The sequence below is a fragment of the Thamnophis sirtalis genome, unplaced genomic scaffold, assembly GCF_051295495.1.
Source record: "Thamnophis sirtalis isolate CommonGarterSnake01/CBP01778 unplaced genomic scaffold, rThaSir2_p1.2 scaffold_3, whole genome shotgun sequence".
NCBI lineage: Eukaryota > Metazoa > Chordata > Lepidosauria > Squamata > Natricidae > Thamnophis > Thamnophis sirtalis.
The window spans coordinates 141054422-141075087 of NW_028261383.1; the positions used below are offsets into that span (position 1 = coordinate 141054422).

At 40.3% G+C, this 20666-nt stretch overlaps 1 protein-coding gene across 10 annotated transcripts in view; it reads left to right on the forward strand.

The window, feature by feature from the left end:
* BPTF (bromodomain PHD finger transcription factor) overlaps nt 1-20666 on the forward strand; it is a 95157-nt gene that overhangs the window by 61955 nt on the left and 12536 nt on the right. For 6 of the 10 annotated variants that reach the window (XM_087710238.1, XM_087710237.1, XM_087710243.1 and 3 more), the window contains 9 exons: nt 2719-2971; nt 5929-6090; nt 7204-7355; nt 7885-8008; nt 8724-8944; nt 9596-9818; nt 11823-12712; nt 14373-14455; nt 17709-17934. In XM_087710238.1, coding sequence (XP_087566364.1) covers nt 2719-2971; nt 5929-6090; nt 7204-7355; nt 7885-8008; nt 8724-8944; nt 9596-9818; nt 11823-12712; nt 14373-14455; nt 17709-17934 — 2334 coding nt within the window. The remainder of the gene's footprint in view (nt 1-2718; nt 2972-5928; nt 6091-7203; nt 7356-7884; nt 8009-8723; nt 8945-9595; nt 9819-11822; nt 12713-14372; nt 14456-17708; nt 17935-20666) is intronic. The other 4 variants (XM_087710242.1, XM_087710244.1, XM_087710246.1 and 1 more) reach the window with 1 other exon arrangement.

Below are 20666 nucleotides of genomic sequence, written 5' to 3' on the forward strand. Positions count from 1 at the left end.
GAGTGCACCAGCCAAGAAAAAATGTCCTCATTATCCCCAGATGGTTTCCTGAGAAGCTACATTTTAAAATCTCTTCAGAAATCCAACAGAGTAGGTTGTTCTGATATCCGAAGCAAGCTATCCCAAACACGGGGCGCCATCGCTGAAAAAGCTGAACTGTTTAAGAATCCCTGTATATGTCATTCTCTTGGAGAACAAACCTTTAGGAGCTTCTCTTCTAGCTGATACTGGATGGACAGTTGGGCAGTCTATCTAAAATCATTGCAATAATCTAGGTAGATGATGACAAGGACAGGACTGAATAGGCACTGTGCCTCCTTATTCAAGAATGACCACAGTTGATGCATCCAACACAATTACAAAAAAGTCCTGGCTATTATCTACTACTGGGGGGATCCCGAAAACCCCTCAGGCTGCAAGTTAGCTCTTTCTTAGGTAGCACAACCTCCATTGAGAACGAATTTCTGTATTGTTAGCTTTATAATATACCAGCCACTACATTTTGCTAGGCTGGAGTCTGAAACAGTTTTTTCCTATCCATATCTTCCTAGACACCAGGTCACGAGCTTTGCTATTCCTCTTGTCCAATGAGATCAGGGCTATTGTTTGTTTATTGATACAACTTCATGCCATGCAGACAGGGACGAGCTTTGTTATTTTTCCTCCCTATGTGGGCCTGAATCCTGTCTGAAAGAGATTCAGAGAATCCATTTCATTTAGGAAGTCACTGCAGCTGTACGCATATTCTCAGAAATGCTCTCTAAAGATCAAGTGATGGCTTCTTTGAATGGAAGCATACCATGTTTTTCCTACTGAGAAGGGAATTCTTTTCTCTCCTGGAGGAGTTCACCATTTACTAAACTCTCCCTTCTGTAATCTCTGGCAGTTTTCTCTAGCCCAATAATGAAGGCGTCCAATCCATTAGATTAATAGCACAGAGGATTGTGTTAACTTCTTCTGGATCTGTATGTTTATTTATTTTAGAAAATTTCTATAGCCACCTACTCGCTCACAGCAACTATAGGCGGCTTACAAACAGTCGTTCAAGATAAAGTCTCTGTCATCTCAGTTACCTAGAATTGCAGCTTTAACCAAAGTGCCTGTAGTATGTCATAAAATAATATTGCCCAATTAAAATGTTACACAATAACTGCAGGCCCTGTTATCTTAAAAAATGTCGTATCAAATAAGAGGATTTTTTTAAAGAATCAGACTCTGATACTTTAAAAAATGCCCCTGATTGAATACTTTAAAATTTTACTTTCACCATCATAATAAAAGACTTCACAGAATGTTCCAAGCACTGCATATTACAATGGGTTGGATCCAGAGCGGCCATGTTGTGGAATCTGATGAATCAGATGTTCTGTGGAGGAATTCTCTCAAGTAAAAAGTGCCAACTGAGCTGGATGCTACCAGTCCATGCAAAAGAGGACCCCAGATATAGATTATCAGAAGCCATCTGAGGGCTATTCTTTCCTCACACATTCTTTCTTAGAAAGCTACCAAAAAATTAGTGCCAGTGCTTTTTCTTACAAGTGGTGAGTGGGGAATTGGATACAAGAGGAAGAGAAGCAGGAATGTATGAAAAGCTTCTCAAATACTGGTCAGGGACTCCCAACTTGAACAACTCTTGACTGCTGCTATAAATTTGCTTTAAAGGTTTGGGGATCCTTTGACAAAAACCACAATTAGGTATCTATGATCTCAGGCAGGCCAAAATTAATTACCTTATGGAAATATTTATTGATTTTCATGAATGCCATCCTAAAGCACTCTTCAGCATTGCTACAAAAATTTGAGTTTCAAAGTGCCAAGTTACAGAAATATTACCCATCTAAGCTCTAAGGATGTTCTTTGTAGGCCAGTTTCTTAGCTGCTATATTACAATATAGCAGGTTTCATATGGTCAGGATTTCAGTGGAAAACAGTTTCTGTATTCTAATAGTCGTTTGAAAATTTGTAATGGCAATGTGTCCATTATAGCCGGCTTTTCTTTATAAAATATTTTATCTCAAATTAGTGGAATGTCCTGAAGAATTATGTGAGTGAGCTTATCTTTTGCACATTTACACAGTTGTATTTGAATATTTACATAATTGTCCAGCTGTATTTTATAAGATAAGATGACTTTTATTGTCACTTTTTTGTGAACACACTGGTACACATTAAAAAATGAAATTCTAATGCCTACTCTGAAAAGAAAATAAATATATAACCATACAGGCACGCGCATGCGCGCACACACACGTATATACTATTTGTCTATATCTACACACACACATACATACGCGCGCACACACACACACACAGTTCATTTTGACAACATAGAAAAATGAGTCCTGAGAGTTAACGATGTTGATAATAGTGCTTGGTTCCAAAAAAATATAAATGAAATTCAGCCTTAATTTGCCTGGTCTATATAAGGGATGGGCAACTTCTAGGCCAGATCTCAAATTGATCTATTCTTATTCTTGGGACCATGTCTGGTATGATTGCTGAAATAGAAACATACACCCCCTCCCCTCCCAAAAACCCGAAACCCACTATATTTTGCCCATATGTGTGATATGACCTTGCTTTTTTTGTCCCTCTTCCCTGTACATCTCTTAATTACAAATGTTGTCCACCTTTGTATTTTGGGATAAGAATGATGATACAGTTGCATGGATGAATGGAAGCTGTTCGTTGTGATATCATGATGTTTAACTCTCTTAGAAGCGACTGGAACAACAGAAGCAGGTGCCTGTCGTGTGTGGAGCTGCTACAGCTACTACAACTAGCAGTGCTGTGACAACAGTTTCCACTCCTCAGAAAGTTGTAGTAGGCTCATTACCACGCTCCATGCCCAGTGGAGCCAAAGTAGTGCTGGCCACCAAAATGGGATCTCCAGCTACAGTAACATTCCAGCAGAACAAGAATTTCCACCAAACCTTTGCTACCTGGGTTAAACAAGGCCAGCCTTCAACAGGTAAATGACTTAGTTAAAATATACTCTCTGTGGGTTGTCTTAACTTGGATCTGTAGTAACAAGTTTTTATTTACAATATTGGAGTTTACTTATACCAGAGGTGCCAGCTATGGTCTTTGGAATTATGGGGAGCTGCTCAGGGGGCTACACCTAAGAGATAGTTTACGGAGTTGCTGTTTGCATAACCTGGCATTGCTGTCACCTGAACAGAGCAGCTCAGAAAGTTCCGTATGAACAGCTTCTCCTGGAGATGTCAACTGAAAAGCAGAACCATCATGCTAACTGCCCTGAAGACGATTGGGTGATGTGTGCAGGCTGCGACCTGAAATTACTAAGCCTAATTAGAGTGTTCTTCCGAAAACAGATTCCGCAATTGTGTATGATGGCAGTGCGTTTTGTCAACATAATATATTTGTATACTGCTTACAAGAGATTAAAAATTGCCTTTCTTGGATCCAGCTAAGACTCACTTGTTAAGTCAGTCAGTCATGTGGTCATTAAGTGAATCTGGCTTCTCCCACTGACTTTGCCTGTCAGAAGCCAATTGGGAAGGTTTAAAATTGCCTTTGATGGATCACACTGAGATATATTTGTTAAGTCAGTTATGTGGTCATTAAGTGAATTTCGCTTCTCCCACTGATTTTGCTTGTCAGAAGCCAACTGACAAGATTACATGATTCCGGGACAGTGCAATTATCATAAATGCACGCCAGTTGCCAAGTGCCTGAATTCACGTGGTCTCAGGCCTACCACAACAGTCATAAGTGTGAAAATCAGTCATGAGTCAGTTGTAACACTGAATGATCATTAAATGAATGATTGTAAGTTAAGGACTACCTGCACATATTCTTTAAAGGAAGGAGATTCTTAGTAGAATTCTGAACTCAGCAAATGGAACTATAAATGCTACCTGTGTGATGGTTTTAATTCAAGGCTATGTGGTGGCTCAGTTGCTAAGACGCTGAGCTTGTCGATCAGAAAAGTCGGCAGATCAAATCCCTAGCGCCGCGTAACGGAGTGAGCTCCCATTACCTGTCCCAGCTTCTGCCAACCTAGCAGTTCGAAAGCACGTAAAAATGCAAGTAGAAAAATAGGGACCACCGAGGTGGTGCAGTGGTTAGAGTGCAGTACTGCAGGCCACTTCAGCTGCTAACTGCAGTTCAGCGGTTCAAATCTCACCGGCTCAAGGTTGACTCAGCCTTCCATCCTTCCGAGGTGGGTAAAATGAGGACCCAGACTGGGGGGCAATATGCTGACTCTGTAAACCGCTTAGAGAGGGCTGAAAGCCCTATGAAGTGGTATATAAGTTGAACTGCTATTGCTATTGTGGGAAAGTAACAGCACTCTGTGCACTTTCGGTGTTTAGTCATGCCAGCTACATGACCATGAAGATGTCTTCGGACAGCGCTGGCTCTTCGGCTTTGAAACAGAGATGAGCACTGCCCCCTAGAGTCAAGGGACGACTAGCATACATATGTGGGAGGGGAACCTTTACCTTAGGGATGTTGAGGGTGTATATGTTCAGCCTAGTTTCTTCCATTAAATTGGGATATAAACCATGGAAACAAATCCTTGGGATACTGAGGATTCCCCCCCCCCTTTTTTTTTTGCAACAAGGAAATAAATTCTTTGTGCTGGGCAACAAACCACAAGGAAAGTTGTGTATGTTGATTCTGTGTTGTAAGCCCCACTGGCCTCAGTGGCTCCTGTTACAGTGCATCAGGCATCACATTCTCTCCTTCTTCCAACCTGTGTTAAGGGTGAAAGTCTGTAATGGAGATAGGGATAGAGAAAGAATATAGAGGCCCCGCCTTGCAGACTCATCTTCTGCATATGGCAGAGAACAAAAGGAGAATAGGGATGATGTGCTTGTCTCATTCCCTTGAAGCAAGGCGACACTTTCAACTTTTCTCATGCTTTATCTTCCTTTATTACTTCCTTTATAAGTAACTCAAGCGGGCAAACATAGCTAATACTCCTTCCTCCTCCTAAATCCCCCAAACTAACTACCCTATACGATGGGTTGGGCTGAGAGTGAGTGTCTGGCCTAAAGTTGCCCAGCCAGCTTTCATGGCTAAGCTGGGACTAGAACTCACAGTCTCCTGGTTTCTAGGCCAGTACCTTAACCACTACATACACCAAAGTGGCTGTCACCAGTTCAGTTATTTTCTTCTCCTGCATAGTTGCCTGCTTTCAAATATATCATCTTTTAACAACCCCATAATCCCTTTGTGAAATAGAGCCTGGGCAACAGAATGGAGCTGAGTGTTTAGTGGCCAGCTGCCCTTCCTGTCGTCCATGTGGAATTTTTTTTCAGCAGATAATATTCTCAGTGTGCCTGGAGACAGAAATATCTGCCTCTACCTAGGATCGAACTTATAGCCTCCTGATTGTGTGGAGGGAGCTCCACCTCTAAGCCACCATACCACTCCCTGCTTTCAATTATATCTTCCTCTGTTATTGAATTCTGAAAAAAATACAGGATGATTCTCCATTTGTGGAGAAAATTATTTGAGGGAAAGCTATCTTCTTTTGAGTTCATAAGCTTCAACCTTCTGTTAATTTATATATCGGTTTTGACTTGTCACGAAGTCTTAGAGCAAGGAGCTTATTCCAGCGACTTCCACATCCCAAAGAATTGGTATTTAAATGTTGTAATAAATATTGAAAATATTTTTATGCATTACCACATCCATAGTTTTATAAAACTTAGTCTTGCCCTCCAACTCTAATTAAAAATGATTCTTTGGCCTTTCTGTAATGAAGGCTGTGTATTTAAAAGTCCAGGTGAATGCAGCTGCATTATATAATAATGATGTCATCTGGGCAGAAGAGTGAAACAGAATCATTGTTGCTATTGGTTGATTTATTGATGTGCGTTAACTGTCAAAAGAAATCTACACATATACATTGGGATTTTTTTGTTTTGTTTTTGGCCCCAATTTCTGGTTTATTAGCCACCAGCACGGCTGCTACATCAGCAACCACCATATCTAGCAGTGGTCAGACTTTCCAGATTGCCAGCAGTCCAGTAACCATGGCGGGCAAAGTGATTACAAAGCTGCCTCTTCCTGCAAATAGCAAAATAGTTGCTGTTAATGTGCCAGCTACTCAAGGAGGTAGGAAAATGTCATGAAAAACTAAATTCTTTTTTTTTTAAGTGGGGGTTTCCTAGTAAATTATCTATGACCTTTCTTTAGAGAAGGTTACTTGGGATTTGTTCATAGTCTCTGTTTTAATTTCTCTGACTGCCATTTGTTCACATTGGCATCTATAAATTCCCATGCAGTTGTCTTTCATAGTCTCCAAAGAGAAACATAGTTAGTGTTTAAAATCAGTGTCAGTGAACGTCTTATCCATGGTAGATATTAAAGGAAGCCAGTAGCAGACTAAAGGCCCAAGTTGTAATCTTTTAATCTGGCAAGAGGTTTGTTATTACATGTACTACTGGAAAATAATCACTTTGACTATATTTAATTTTAATTATCTTTAAACATGAATGAAATCAAGTTTAGCTGTTGCCTATTATTTATTTTTTTGTAACATTATTTATTGATTTGTAACATTTGTGTCACATCAAACTCTGCCTCCTCATCACAATTAAAACAACATCAATAATAAAACAACGTAATACACATATTTCTAATACTATAAATTTTAAAAACCTGGTACTAAAGCTGAACTTTCAAAATACAGTCCCTCGGTTAAATTGTCTCATCCACCTCACCCTGTCTTAGCACTTGATGTTAAGAACAGGTCTTTAATGCTTTTTGGAACGCTAGGAGAAGGAGGTAGAGGCCTGCTGAACTTCAAGGGGAAGGCAATTCATAGGGCAGGGGTTATAAAAAGGCACACTTTCCGATCCCACAAAGTGCAATGCTTAAGGGAAGAGACTAGGAGTGTGCCCACCCTATTGGTAGGATGGGTAATTGTTCTTAGGAAGAGATGAGCACCACCCCCTAGAGTCGGGAATGAGTAGCACATATGTCCAAGGGGAACTTTTACCTTTACCTTATTCGCTGTATTAAACATTACGAATGCAGGATAGACTTGTTCAGCCAAAATGTTATTTAATTCACAAATCTAATCCTTGTCATTTGTGGTGTGATTTTTTAAAAAGTTGGAATCTTTTTTTAAAAAAAGCCCATCAGAGTAACATTTTAAACAATATGTGTGTTATCTTGTGACTTGGCAGCGCTTTTCAATTAATAAATGCATTGCTCTCCCAATAGGCGTAGTTCAGGTGCAGCAAAAAGTGTTGGGCATCATTCCATCAACTACTGGAGCAAACCAACAAACATTTACTTCATTCCAGCCAAGGACAGCAACTGTAACTATTAGGCCAAATAATACAGGAACTGTTTGTACAACAAGTGCTTCACAAGTAAGTTTCACTCTTTCTTCTATTAGGATAATACAGGACCTGTTTGAGTGACTTTGGGATGATTTCAGTTTTTATCTTTTAATGAGTACTGTAATACATTGAGATCCTGTCTTTTTGGTTACTTCAGTTGACCAGGGGCAATACTGATTGGTAGTTCTGGTAACATATGATTCAGATATTACTCTGTCAAGATATCTGGGATAAATTGCTTTACTCAGATATGAAATGTCTGAGAATAAGTCATTTGCATTTTTTTAAATCATAAACTGGCTGTCAGTTTGGGGAGAGATGCTGCAGTTACTGTTGCTGTTGAATAAAGCTATATGTAAAAAAAAAGTGTTAGGGTATGAACAAAAGAAGACAGGCTTAAATAGAAAAAAATGCAGTTTGATTTTTAAAAAGCTTTCTTGTGGCTTCCGTGAAGAGTATTTTATTTTCATAGCTTTCTTTTGTGTACACACACACACACACACACGTTACTTTTAGCTTTGCAGGATAAGAAAAAGTTGTTTGTTTGTAACTTGTACAGATAATGCCTGGGACACCTCTTCGGCCTGGAATGACGGTCATAAGAACACCTCTTCAGCAGTCAGCTCTAGGAAAGACCATCATCCGAACACCTGTAGTAGTACAGCAAGGTGTTATTCCAACCAGTAGGTTATTTTTAAAAATAATTTCCAGTGTGTGGAGGTTGTGGTTTGTTTCTCCATTTTGAATTTTCTTCTGTATCATTCACACTTATTCAAACGTGTCCAGGTTGAAGAATTTGTATTTAAATAATTGATAATACTTAAGAGCTTTAGATTCAATCACTCTTACCAGACCTAAAAGTTAAATAGCGGAGAAATGCCGCTTGCATTTTGTTCATTTTGTTTAGTTCCTTTTTCCCATTTGAATCAAATGAGATCAAAACTAATGCTTAGGCAAAGAACTCATGCTAGTACAATCTTTGTTCTTTTTTGAATAGTTGACATCAATCACAAAAGGTTATTAAAAGTCTCTACGGTTTAAAAAAAAATTGCCTTGCAGCATTGGAAGGTCTGGTTGAGATACACAATTCCTAGGTCCCCTCGGAGCGTCAGAATAAATTGAATATTTCTGTACATTCTGTACTATAAACAATTGCATTCAGTATGTAAAAAAAATAATTCATCAAAATATTATTAACTGTGTGACAATATAAACTATTTTCAGCCCTTTGAAGGAACCAACTCTGATTTTGTTAAACAGTGTACTGTTGATTTTTCTGGTTAATGGATCTTACTATTGAAGAAGAAATATGCAGTTTTTAAAATGATTGGGTGGGTTAATTTTTTAATAAGAGTCACTGGCCAAAGGATTGTAAAATCCTGTGATATGTTAATACAGGCCAAACACAACAAGTGGTCACCCAGATCATCAGAGGTCAGCCTGTGTCAACAGCCGTGTCTAGTCCTGCTACAGTTTCTGCCAGCCAAAAGGTGTCAACAACTGCAGGAATACCTTCACAGCATCTGCAGCCACAAGCCACTCCACCACATCCTCCTCGGCCTCAACAGGGACAGGTGAAGCTTACCATGGCGCAACTCACACAACTCACACAAGGACAGGTAAGCAGTCATGATTTGGGAGAAGGGGACTCCTATAATGAGCAAAAGATCTCAATCAGCACACCAAAAAAAGATAGCTTTATCAGGGAGTGGTTCAGGCAGAGAGAACTTAGCGTTCAGTGGTACACCACTGAATTTCAGCCGCACCGTTTCAGAATCTCCGGAAGCTGCAAAATGGGGTTTGGGGAATTATTGTTGCCCTGCTGTTTTGAATGAAGCTTCTATTCAGAAAAAAGACTCTTTTCAAGTGGTAAATTTTATTACAAAGTTAAACTACAGGAGGCTTATAAATGTTATCCTCTTTTTAGAGATATTTTTCATTTTCTTTAGTTTTAATTCTCTGCTTTTTGCATACTGTATGCATTTCTTCATAGTATTTGGGTGCTTGAAACCCAAGTTGTGAGATGTTAAAGAGATTCACATCATGACATCAACGTTTCTCCTTTCGGTTTTAAATTTTGACGGGTTTATGCTATGACTTATTGGTAGGAAATTTTCTTCTTTTAGAAATCATCTATATTATAGACAGTGCAGATTGCAATGTCCATATTAACTCTTATGGGGTTGCAATTCAGAACATAAAGCAGCCTTGGCTCTTTTATTGACATTAATAACTTTTGCTTTGTGTTTTTTGTCTTGTCTCCCACTTAGGGTGGCAGTCAGGGATTAACCGTAGTAATTCAGGGTCAGGGTCAGACAACTGGGCAGTTGCAGTTGATTCCACAAGGTGTGACGGTAATCCCAGGTCCAGGTCAGCAACTGATGCAAGCCGCTATGCCAAATGGTACCATTCAGCGCTTTCTGTTCACCCCATTATCTACTGTAGCTACAGCAGCCAGCACCACTTCTACGACAGTTTCCACCTCAATATCAGGTATACTTTTTATGCGTAACGCTCACACCCCAAAAAAGGAAAATCAGCATTTTGATACAAGCTTTAAAATGTTTAGGTTTTTTTTTCCCCATCCCCCCAAGGTGATGATTGGGAGAAAGTTGGATAACTGTTGGGCAGAAGTATAATTCGCTTTTGCTGCTGTTGCTATTTTTGTTTTGGGAGCCCTTGGGTGGACTTTGGGTTGCAGTGCTAGATTGCACTCTGGTTAGGGGAGTGAAGGTTTCAGATATGAGTGGAAGAAGAATGGGACGTTGCCCTGTGGAGGAGTGGGAGAAATGATTTGACCACTTTCTAGTGGAAGCAGAATGGGCCTTTGTGTATGCGATCTTCATTCAGTGCATTTCCACCTGGGTTCAAGAGTTGGAGTCTCAGCTCATAGCAGTAATAGTTTTGAGGGCCTACCAAAAGAGTGTAGCACAGCTGAATGGGAGGTATTGTGTGAGATGAAGGCTTGCAGATGAAGCAGACTGGTCTCTTTAACAGACAGATGGCTCGTGGTGTGCTGGTGAGAACTGGAATGGCAGAAGCTTGGTTGGATTCACCTAATTTTGCAGCTGAGCTCTGTAGACTGCTAATAAGCATGTGAGAACTTTGTGAGAACCTGGCCACCCTGAACCTACTGAGAAGCAGCAGGGGAGATGGCTGTGATGAATGATCTGAAAGAGGTTGATAAAGTTGCTAAAGATTTTCCAGGGTCTTTAGAGGACAAAAAATAGAGACTGGGAAGGACAACTGACATAGGGCAGATAATATTATCCGAGAGAGAATTAAGGTGAGAAACTAGGACCAGGCTGTACATGATGCAGGAAGAGTTCATGGTTTTCTTCCTTTCTCCAATTGATGATAATAGCTCTGGAAAGGTCTGACCCAGGGCCCCTGATTTGTGGGCTGCCTTAGGATTCAGTGATCTCCCCTCTCCTGTTTATTAACATGACAGGAACCTTATGATTGTTGATCTGGCCACTTGTTTGTTAGATCCATGTCCCTCGTGGCTGGATAAAGCTTCCTGGGGGTGGGTTGAGGGGTAATATGTGGGTGAATCTATATGGAGCATGCACGTGCACCTCCTGCCCGCCAGCTGATCTTTGTGTCTCTGCCGCGCATCTGTGAAGGGCTTGCGTGCATGCGGGACAGGCACTCAGTCCAGAAAAGCTTAGCCATCATTGATCTAGAGACTGTTCAGGTCTGGAAGGGGAGGAACAGGCTCAGGCTCAATTCTGACAAGACCAAGTGGCTGTGACTATTCGGCTCTTCTGGTGCTGATGGTTTCCGCTTGTTGATTCTTGATAGGTAGCTGGACTGAAAATCCTATCTCATGACCACTGCTTTGCATGATGCTGTCCTTGAAGACCACTTGCAATCTGTAACTGATCCACAACGCAGTGGTGCAAGCAGCTATCGGCACACTTTGATACACCTAACTAATACCCTTGCAAACTGTGCTAGTTAAATTGCACTCCTGGATGCAATTTAAAGTGTTGGTTATCAGCTATAATGTCATTCATAGCCTAGGCCCTAGGGTTTTATTATCTGGGAGTCTGCCTGCCTCTCTCTCACTATTTTTGACTGTCCCGTAAAGTTCAACAGAGTAGCATGTTTCATGTCCTCTCTAAGGTCATTTGATGAAACCTAAAAAGGACACTTTCTCTCTCGTGGTCCCTGTTTAATCTTTAGACACTTGGCTTCTTCTGTTTCTTCTGGCATAGATTGGTGGTGTGCCATTTGGTGTGTGGTGTCCTTTGGGTTTTTGTACTTTGTTTCCACTGTGACTTTATGTCATGTTATTTTCTCTGTTTTTAGGGATTTTAATAGTACACAACCCAGAATCGCTGCTTATTTGGGAGGTTTTTATCAAACTAATTTTTTTTAAAAAAAAAACCAAACGTGAGCTTCAGATCACTGGGTATTGTGTAATGAATGTTTTTAGGGCAGCGGAGCTGTTCTTTGCAGCTGTGAATATGAGTCTTGCTTTTATCTCCCCAGCTGCAGGAGAACAGAAGCAAACATCTCTTGCACAGACCCAAACACAGCCTATGCCAGCGCTTCCACCTGCAGAGCCCAAGCCTGCCCCTCCTCCACTCTCAGCTCAGCCTCCAAGCAGTTCAGCTCAGACTGTGATGCCTGCACAGACCCAGACCGGGCAGGCGCCAGGTCCAGTTGAAACCCACCCCTCCTCTGAAGCTCAGGTTCCACCTTCACTTCCAAGTCCAGCAGTCACCTCTGAAGCACAGCCACCCAGAACACAATCCACCATAACTCCAGCCGTGGCTCAGCCCCCATCCCCGAGCCTTGCCCAAGGGCCACCTTTAGCTCCAGTACAGAACCAAGCCCAGCCAGTTTTGCATCTGCAGACCCCACCCAAAGGACAGCCGATCCAGCCAACTCAGGTACAGACGGTGGCCCCACAGCAGGTTCAGATCCAACCACATCCATCTGTGCAGATCCAGACCCAGCCATCCCAGGTCCCAACTCTGTCCCCTGCTTCAACTGTCAACCAAGTCATGGGACCGCCTCCACGCCCTCAGCTGCAGATTCAGCCTCCCCAGACCAAGGTCATTACTGTGCCACAGCTTCAGCAGCAAGTCCAAGTATTTTCCCAGCTCCCGTCCCATATGGTGGCCCAGATTCAAGCTCAGCAGAGTGGCCTGCCTCAGCAGATTAAACTCCAGTTACCAATTCAGATTCAGCAGGCCAGCGCGGTGCAAACCCACCAGATCCAGAATGTAGTAACTGTTCAAGCCAGTGTCCAAGAGCAACTGCAGAGGGTACAGCAGCTCAGAGAGCAACAGCAGAAGAAAAAACAGCAGCATATTGAAATAAAACGGGAACACTCCCTTCAGGCTTCTAATCAGAGTGATATTATCCAAAAACAGGTAAAAGTGTTTTAAAGGGAAAACAAAACTTTATTTCTCAGTTGGCATATCGCTACATTTACTAGAATCAAAGTGAATCCTTCCTTCTCCCCTGGAATTAACTTTTTAAAATGGGAGAATTAGCTTAGTTTGGCTGAGAATGTTATAAATGAAATGAATGAGATTTTTTTTTTTGTTCGTTTGTTTAATTATTCTTTTGGAGAGAGGTTATTCTAAATTTAGCTACATCTTAAGTATGATAAGGAGAAATCATTGAGCTTTTGAGGCTTAAATTCTTGGTGATGTACTTTTTATTTTCTCCTTGTCAAAACAAGAGATGTTTGATCTAAATCTCTTTAACATAACTTTTCCAAAATATTGACTAATAAAAGCAATAGAAAGAAATTTACAGCAGAATTGAAAAAAAAAGTTTCAATTAACCAAGACTGCTCAGAATTCATCTGTGTTTAGAAATTTGCACTTTCAGATTGCAGTAAGAGTCATCTTTTGTACTTTCTTCAACTGTAGAATATTAAGGATATATTTTGAGAAAAAGAATGCTATGTATGATAAGGCTGTTGCCAAATATCTAAAATATTTTCAGGTACAAAATATATCACATAAATGATCTAACTTTTCCTACTGCAGAAGGAAGTGTCCTTGCATAGGTTGTTTCCCACCTTTGCTCCAGGAAGCAGGGAGCAGTCCATCAAATGTCTATGGCAGGGGTGTCCAACATTGACAACTTTAAGATTTATGGACTTCAGTTGCCAGAATTTCCCAGCCAGCATGGAATTCTGGGAATTGAAATCCATAAGTCTTAAAGTTGCCAACGTTGGATGCCCCAGTCTGTAGTCTTCTGTGGGAGAAATTATTCTCCCATCTCATCCCGAGCTCTAGGACATCAATGTTACCTCGCTTCTGAACCCCTTTCTGTTTTTTCTTCTTTTTGTTTTGGATATTCTTGAAACTTGAAAAATCTATGGAAGGAAAGGGATATGATAAGAATCTAATAAGGAACTGAAATTTTAAAAATAATTATCCCAAAGGGCATGGTCGATTTCTGATTATTTTATTGGAAAGTATTTATTTTGGAGGAAGGTATTTATTTTGGAGGAAGGTAAATATTGAGAGATCTGAAACATTAAACATGATGGTGGACTAGGCCCTAGATCCAATGTTTCTCCTAAATGTAATGCTAGACTGATTCCCCCCCCCCCTTTTAAGGTAATGTTCCTTACAAAAGTCTTCTCATTTCTTGTCTTTTAGATTCCTTTCTTTGATAGATTTTATTATTATTATTATTATTATTATTATTATTATTATTATTATTATTATTATTTCACTTCCCAAGCGAGGATATGTATATGTGAGGGGTATTATACTCCCAGCCCTGGTCCTCTTTTCCCTGTGTTTTCTCTGCAGCTGGTATTTCCATTTCTCCTGTTTCTTCCTCCTTTGGGGAACTCTTCAGTTTTGCTTCAGAGGAGGACAAGTGAATACCTTTTGTCCAAATTGCAATGGCAATTAAGGTGGCAGTTAAAGGCCACCTTCAGTTTAATCTCTTTGGTGCTTAGATTTTACTTATACTTATTTTACTTATGTTACTTATAAGTTGTAAGAGTTATTTCTTGCTCTCTGAAGATTTCACATATTGAATTTCTTCCCCCCTGTCTTCAAGGTGGTAATGAAACACAATGCTGTCATAGAGCACTTAAAACAGAAAAAGACATTAACTCCTGCTGAGCGTGAAGAGAATCAACGGTAAGGCAAATTGTAATTAACCAGGTATTAATTGTATAGGTCTTCCAGTGTTTCCTACTGCACTGCAATATGTGATAGTACAACACCAGTTCCCACAGTAAGTGGAATCCTCAGTTCTCATACACTAAATGGAAATGGAAGGGGCTCTTCTGGTCCAGGAGAAACATTTCCTAAAAGAAGAACAATGTGGTTATTATTTGCGTTTATTTTTCCCTCCAGCTCTATATGACTGACTGACTGACTCTTGCTCGATACCCTTCATATTGCAGACATTCCTCCCTATTATTTGTAGACATTTCTAGAGTGCAAGCCACTGCCAGAGGGAATAGTAACATTTCCTTCTCATCCTTTTCCATTAAATGTGTCATCATATGGGTTTAGAGATCTAAGCCTATATTTTTAGGAGATAAATGAAAAGGAGAAATGTTTTTCTGTGTCTCCCAATGTCAGAATTCTATTCTGTAGGGCAGGTGTGTTACCCAAAATTAAGCATCATGAGTTCTACTTATTATCTGTCATGACTCCCAAAACCAGCCACATGATTGTGAGATTGCTAACATAAGAATGCACAGATATAGAAGCACGTAAGATGTAAAAAATAGCACAACAAATACCACATTTGGACTATCTGGATAGGTGTGCAGGGTCATCACTGCGACCCAGCTTAGCAGCTGTGTAAATGAACTGTATTTTTGGGAGTATAAGATGCACCTTAGTTTTGGGGGAGAAAAATGGGGGGGGGGAATTCTACCTACCAGGTATTCATCTGGCTAGCGTCCTTAGTCTGGTCAGCTTCAGCACATAACTTTACTAGTTTTGAGCGCACATTCTTTTTATCCCCTGGTTGGGGATAAAAAACAGCTTCCAAAGCTCAGCTGACCCTCGGAGAGAGAAGCAATGAGAAATGCAGGCAAAGCACAGCAGTCATTAGCGCCTCATTAGGGCTTAGAAAAATACATTAGGAGTATAAGACGCACCCAAATTTTCAGCCTCTTTTGGGGAGGGGGTGCGTTTTATATTCTGAAAAATATGTAAGTCATATCTAAGTCTCCTTCCTGTCAGAGGCTCCTGGGCACCAAGGCTGATGGGACAGGCTAAGGACTGACAGCTCCTTATGCTACCTAAGTATTGCTCTTGTGGTCGACCTGCCAATAGCAACTTCCTATATTCTCACCTGGGATGAGGTAATCTTGTCTATTTGCAAACTTCCATGAGCCATCCCTATGATGGGCAGAGGCTGTGTGACTGCTTCTTCCTGAAAAATAACTACCTTATTTTTCGGAGTATAAGACACATCTTTCCCCCCCCCCCTAAAAGAGGGTGGAAATGTTGGTGCGTATTATACACCAGATGTAGCCACCCCGCCCTGCGCATCCCATTTCTTTTGAGAGATGATCCACACACAGTTCCTGCCAGCGTCCTGAGCTGCAGCCCAGCTATCTCTTTGCTGCATGACAGATCTGGGTAGATTTTTGGAGGGGGGAGGAAGGGAAGAGCACTGATCTGCTCCCCACGAAGGTTTTTCTCATGAAGCCAAATCTCCACTTTCTCTCTGGAAAAAGCTATTGGCATCGTTGGGATCTTGGCTAGTGGAAGAACTGTGCGATGGAAAGGAAACTTCAGAATGCGGGACCACCAGCTCGGGAGTCTCCCTGCAGCCTGGCACCTACCTTTGCCCTGAGACTAAGGAAGCCTGGTTGTTCAAGGGGGCAGCCTTGATGGGTTGTTTTCTTTGGGCTTCTCTTTTGCCACTGAGGCGCCACTGTAAGGAACCATTAATCCAAATGGAAGGGATCTCTACCCCTCCTTGCCCAATGGGCTGTTCCTAGTTGAGCGTGGCGGCGGCAGCCGTTCAGCAGCCCGCACACGTCTTTCTCGCTGAAGAGAAGAAGCAAGGCAACTGCCACTCCTTGGGTGAAGCGGCTCCACGTTACTGCCGATCAAAAGGAAGGGGGGAAAATAAAGCATGGGGAGATATGTTTAGTCCTGCTCTGCCATGGAAGGGGTAGAGAAAAGCGGATTTGAGATTGATAAACGCCTTACCCTTTAGGAAGATCGAGCCCATCCAGAGTTTTGGAAATCCCACAGCATAGTGTAGCAAGCTCTTCTGCACGCCACCACGCTGGCGGCGCCCCCCAGCCTGCCCCCCCTCCCCCGGGCTTTGCAATCACATCACAATCCCCAGTGGAAATCATTCTGCGTCAGCAATTTAGGGAACCTGCCTTTAACAACCTGCCTTTTCTCGAGGCTGAGCCTTCTGGGTCCATGTGGTCGAGGACATTTGCCCTGTGACAGGTGGGAGTTCTCTTGGTCAAGCAGGAGTTCCTTTTTAGCCGTATTTCAGGATGGAGCGTGCAGAGGGCTTGGGAGGCCTGTAGAGGCCGGGGAAGGCAAAAACTTTTTTTTTTTAATTTACCTCTTCAAAATCTTGGTGTGTCTTAGTCTCCAGTGCATCTTATAATCCGAAAAATACGGTAGGTCTTCTGTAATCATATTAATAGAAAGATTGACAACCATATCCCAAGGAAGAAGCTTGTTCTTTCCAACTCCAGCTGCCTTTGAACTACATTTCCCAGAATGCCAGAAGAGGTTATTACAAAATGGGTGTTTGTTGCAGTAGTTAAATCACATTTGCATGTTTGGTCCAGGCTTGGATATTAGGCTTACTTTGCTCCAGTCTATGGCTTCTTTGCGTTAAGATGGTGGAGTAATAACTGTGAATTGAATTGCAATTAAATTGATATTTGCTGAGGTAGGAAGAGCAGGAGCAGCAAAAGTCAGCAACTATACAATATGAAAATATAAAACTAAGGGAGAACGATCAGTTATCTAACTGGTAAGGCAACCACTGATGAATAAGGAATACTACATACATCTGATGTTTCCTTTTCCCATTCTCTGCTTCTTCAAAAAAATGTAATTAGTTTACAAGAACTAGACCAAACTTGCTAGTTGATGCTTCTGACTTGGTCATCCACACAGTCTGTAATAAAATGTGTGTTATCAGGTGCAATGGACCTAACCATTGACTTGATCCAGCAATAAAAATACTTCTTTACCTTCTTAATATTGTAGGATGTAAAGATCAGCAGGTAATGATGTGCTGCGGGTATGCTCAAAAGCACTTGAGTAAAAAGACTATTATTCCCAGTTGAGAATTATGCAGTTTAGGGTATTATTATGGTGCATAAAATTTAGTTGACACTCCCCCAATTATTACTATTTAATTACATCCTTCGTATTTCTTCACCAGAATGATCGTATGCAACCAAGTCATGAAATATATTCTGGATAAAATAGATAAAGAAGAAAAGCAGGCAGCTAAGAAACGAAAACGGGAAGAGAGTGTGGAACAAAAGCGCAGTAAACAGAATGCTTCAAAACTCTCTGCTCTGCTCTTCAAACATAAGGAACAGCTGAAAGCTGAAATACTGAAGAAAAGAGCACTTTTGGACAAAGATCTGCAAATTGAAGTGCAGGTAAAATCATCATTCTTAATCGTGCTGGGAGACATGACATAATATTTTGATTTATTGTTTTGCATCCACAGGCAAAAAGTAGAGTTAGCTCTTTTCACCTTATGTTCATTTCCACAAAGCAGCATATTTAGGACCTCCCCATCCCATATGCCTAAGTGTGTCGTTTACTATATTTTCCTGGGCTTCAATTTGAAGGTGACTAGTGACACAGATGGTTGCCCTAATTCTGATGGTTATTGGTCACCTTTGAACTCATTTTTATTCAAGGTTACCAATTGGTTGTTAATATTAAAGTGTGCAGTGCTTTAGATTCAAAGGGGAAGGGAGGGCTTCAGAATGCATAGGTTTCATGGTGCGTCTTCAGGGAACTGGGAGGGACCATGATGCTCTGCACAAACAGTTATGTGTGTCAAGTTGCCAACAGCCCAAAAAGCAGGAGTCTGGCAAGCATTGTGTGCAGGCCTGCATTTGGACTTATCAGCATGGACAGAGAGCAGGGGATGAAAGATATGGTTTGTGTGCTTGGACACTGTGTTACCAGCACAGAGAGTGAGAGGTGAGATACTAGTGTTGGGCAGGAGGGAACCATTAATAGTGTGTGCAAATCTTTCTTTCAAAGGCAAGGGTGGAACATGGAGTGCAAGAAGCAGTTTTCTTTCTAACATTATCAGAATCAAAATTGTCATTAATTATGTGCTAGCCTATGTTGTAAAATATACAGTATTAAAATCCCATCAAAACACTTGTGAGAAGCAATAGAGACAGCAAGTGTGTCCATTTAATGTAAATATTGATAAATACAATATAACCCATACAAACATAATCTCTTGGGCTGTTCTCTATAATTTTTAAAAAGTGGGAAGGGCTTCTGAGAGAAAAACAGTTTATGAAACCCTAGCCCAGGGTAGAAACCAGATGTTGTTTCTTCCAACAACTGTGGGATTAATGTATTAGCAGCATTACTGATATCCTATGATGTTATTTTCTTCCTTTTTAGTAATTATTGAATGGCAGTGGGACAAATGCTTGGATTTGGGATAATGTTTTTTCAAAGCTTCCTTTGTCTTGTAGTTAAAACCTTTTGTAGTTATTGTTCCTTTAAGTTGCAGAAACAAAAGCTGGATTCATACAAAATTACCTACTTGAATTTGGCATGCAGTATTAATAAATTTGCCTCCAATATTTTTTTTAACGGCATAAATATTTTTTGTGCACATTATTAAGCCAGGATCAGTGTATTGCTAATGATGTAGATGTTTTTGATAGCTTGTTCTTCTGAAACTAGCTCAGTGCCAAGGTCTTCTTGGATGGAAGAAATCTGAGAAGCTCACAGCAAGAAAGCTTATGTGTTTTGCATAAATGACTAATTGCTAACCCTACACAAATACTTGCTTTTCTGTGGAAGTTTATCAAACATTTTTTATTAAGTTATAAAGTATTATAAAATGCAAAATAGAAAAGTAAATAAAAGAGCAGTGAGAGGAGAAGGGAAAGGGGGAACAGAAGTGAGGAAAGGTAGGGAAAAGGAAAAGCATTGACCTCTGACTCTCTCTATTGCAGTAGAATCGGGTGTTACATCAAATCACAGCTTTTTGTTTTTCCATAATAATATGAACAAGTCATTTCTATAAAGATCTATCAATCTAATCTATAAAACCCAAAGTCAGAGTTACATTCTTTTCCACATCAAGCCTGAAATTCAGAAGCTGTTTCTGTGGGTAAACAAAAGTGCTTATGTTCTTTTCTTTAATCAGAGTAGTCAGTTTTGCCATTTCAGCCAACTCCATCAACTTCTGCATCCATACTTCTTCCATGGTAGCTATCAAACTGGCTTTCCATTTTTACACGTACAATAGTCTTGTTGCTGTCTATATATATATAGTAACAAAATTCCAATATTTTTCTCCAGTTCTTTTCCCATTAGCCCTAAATGGAAAAGTTCTGGTTCATTTCTATCTCCATTTTCAGGATTTTCTGTATTGGAGTGTGAATCATACTCCAAAATGTTTTTGCTTTATGACATGTCCACCATAGATGGTATAAAGGTCCTTCTTTATTTTTACACTTCCAACATTCATTTGACATACCTTTATATATCTTAGATAGCTTGCCTGGTGTTAAATACTGATACATCATCTTATAAAATTTTGTTTTAAATTATAATTTAGTGTACATTTTAAACCCTTTGTCCACATATTTTCCCATTGTTCGAGCATCACATATCCAAAATTCCTTGCCCACTGGATCATACAATGTTTTCTACATGTTCATTTTCTAAGTTCAGTTTCAAAAACGTTTTATAATCTTAACAATAATAGCAATAATATGTTCATCATTTGCCACATATTGAAAGTTCCAATTCATTTTTAACAAAATCAAATCCATAGCACTTTTTATCCATTTTAAACTTTTTCAATGCCAACTTTAGGGTCTTGCACAACCATTTGTTTTTTTATTTTAGTCAGTCACTAACTTCTTTATTATACCTGATTCTCCACTTATGTCAGGGATTAGCTTGTATCTGATTTAAAAGTCCTTAGCTTTCTCTATGGAATTCAACCTAAATTTTTGCTCATGGTAGGGAAGTATCACCCCTTCTAGTCTATCCCAGTGAAATAAGATTTTTCTCTGCTTCAAGATATCAGTAAGAAAAGCATAAGCTTTCCTTTTTCTCAAAATTCTAACAGGAATTTCCTTCAAAAGAAGAACATCTATATTATCCATTTTCAACC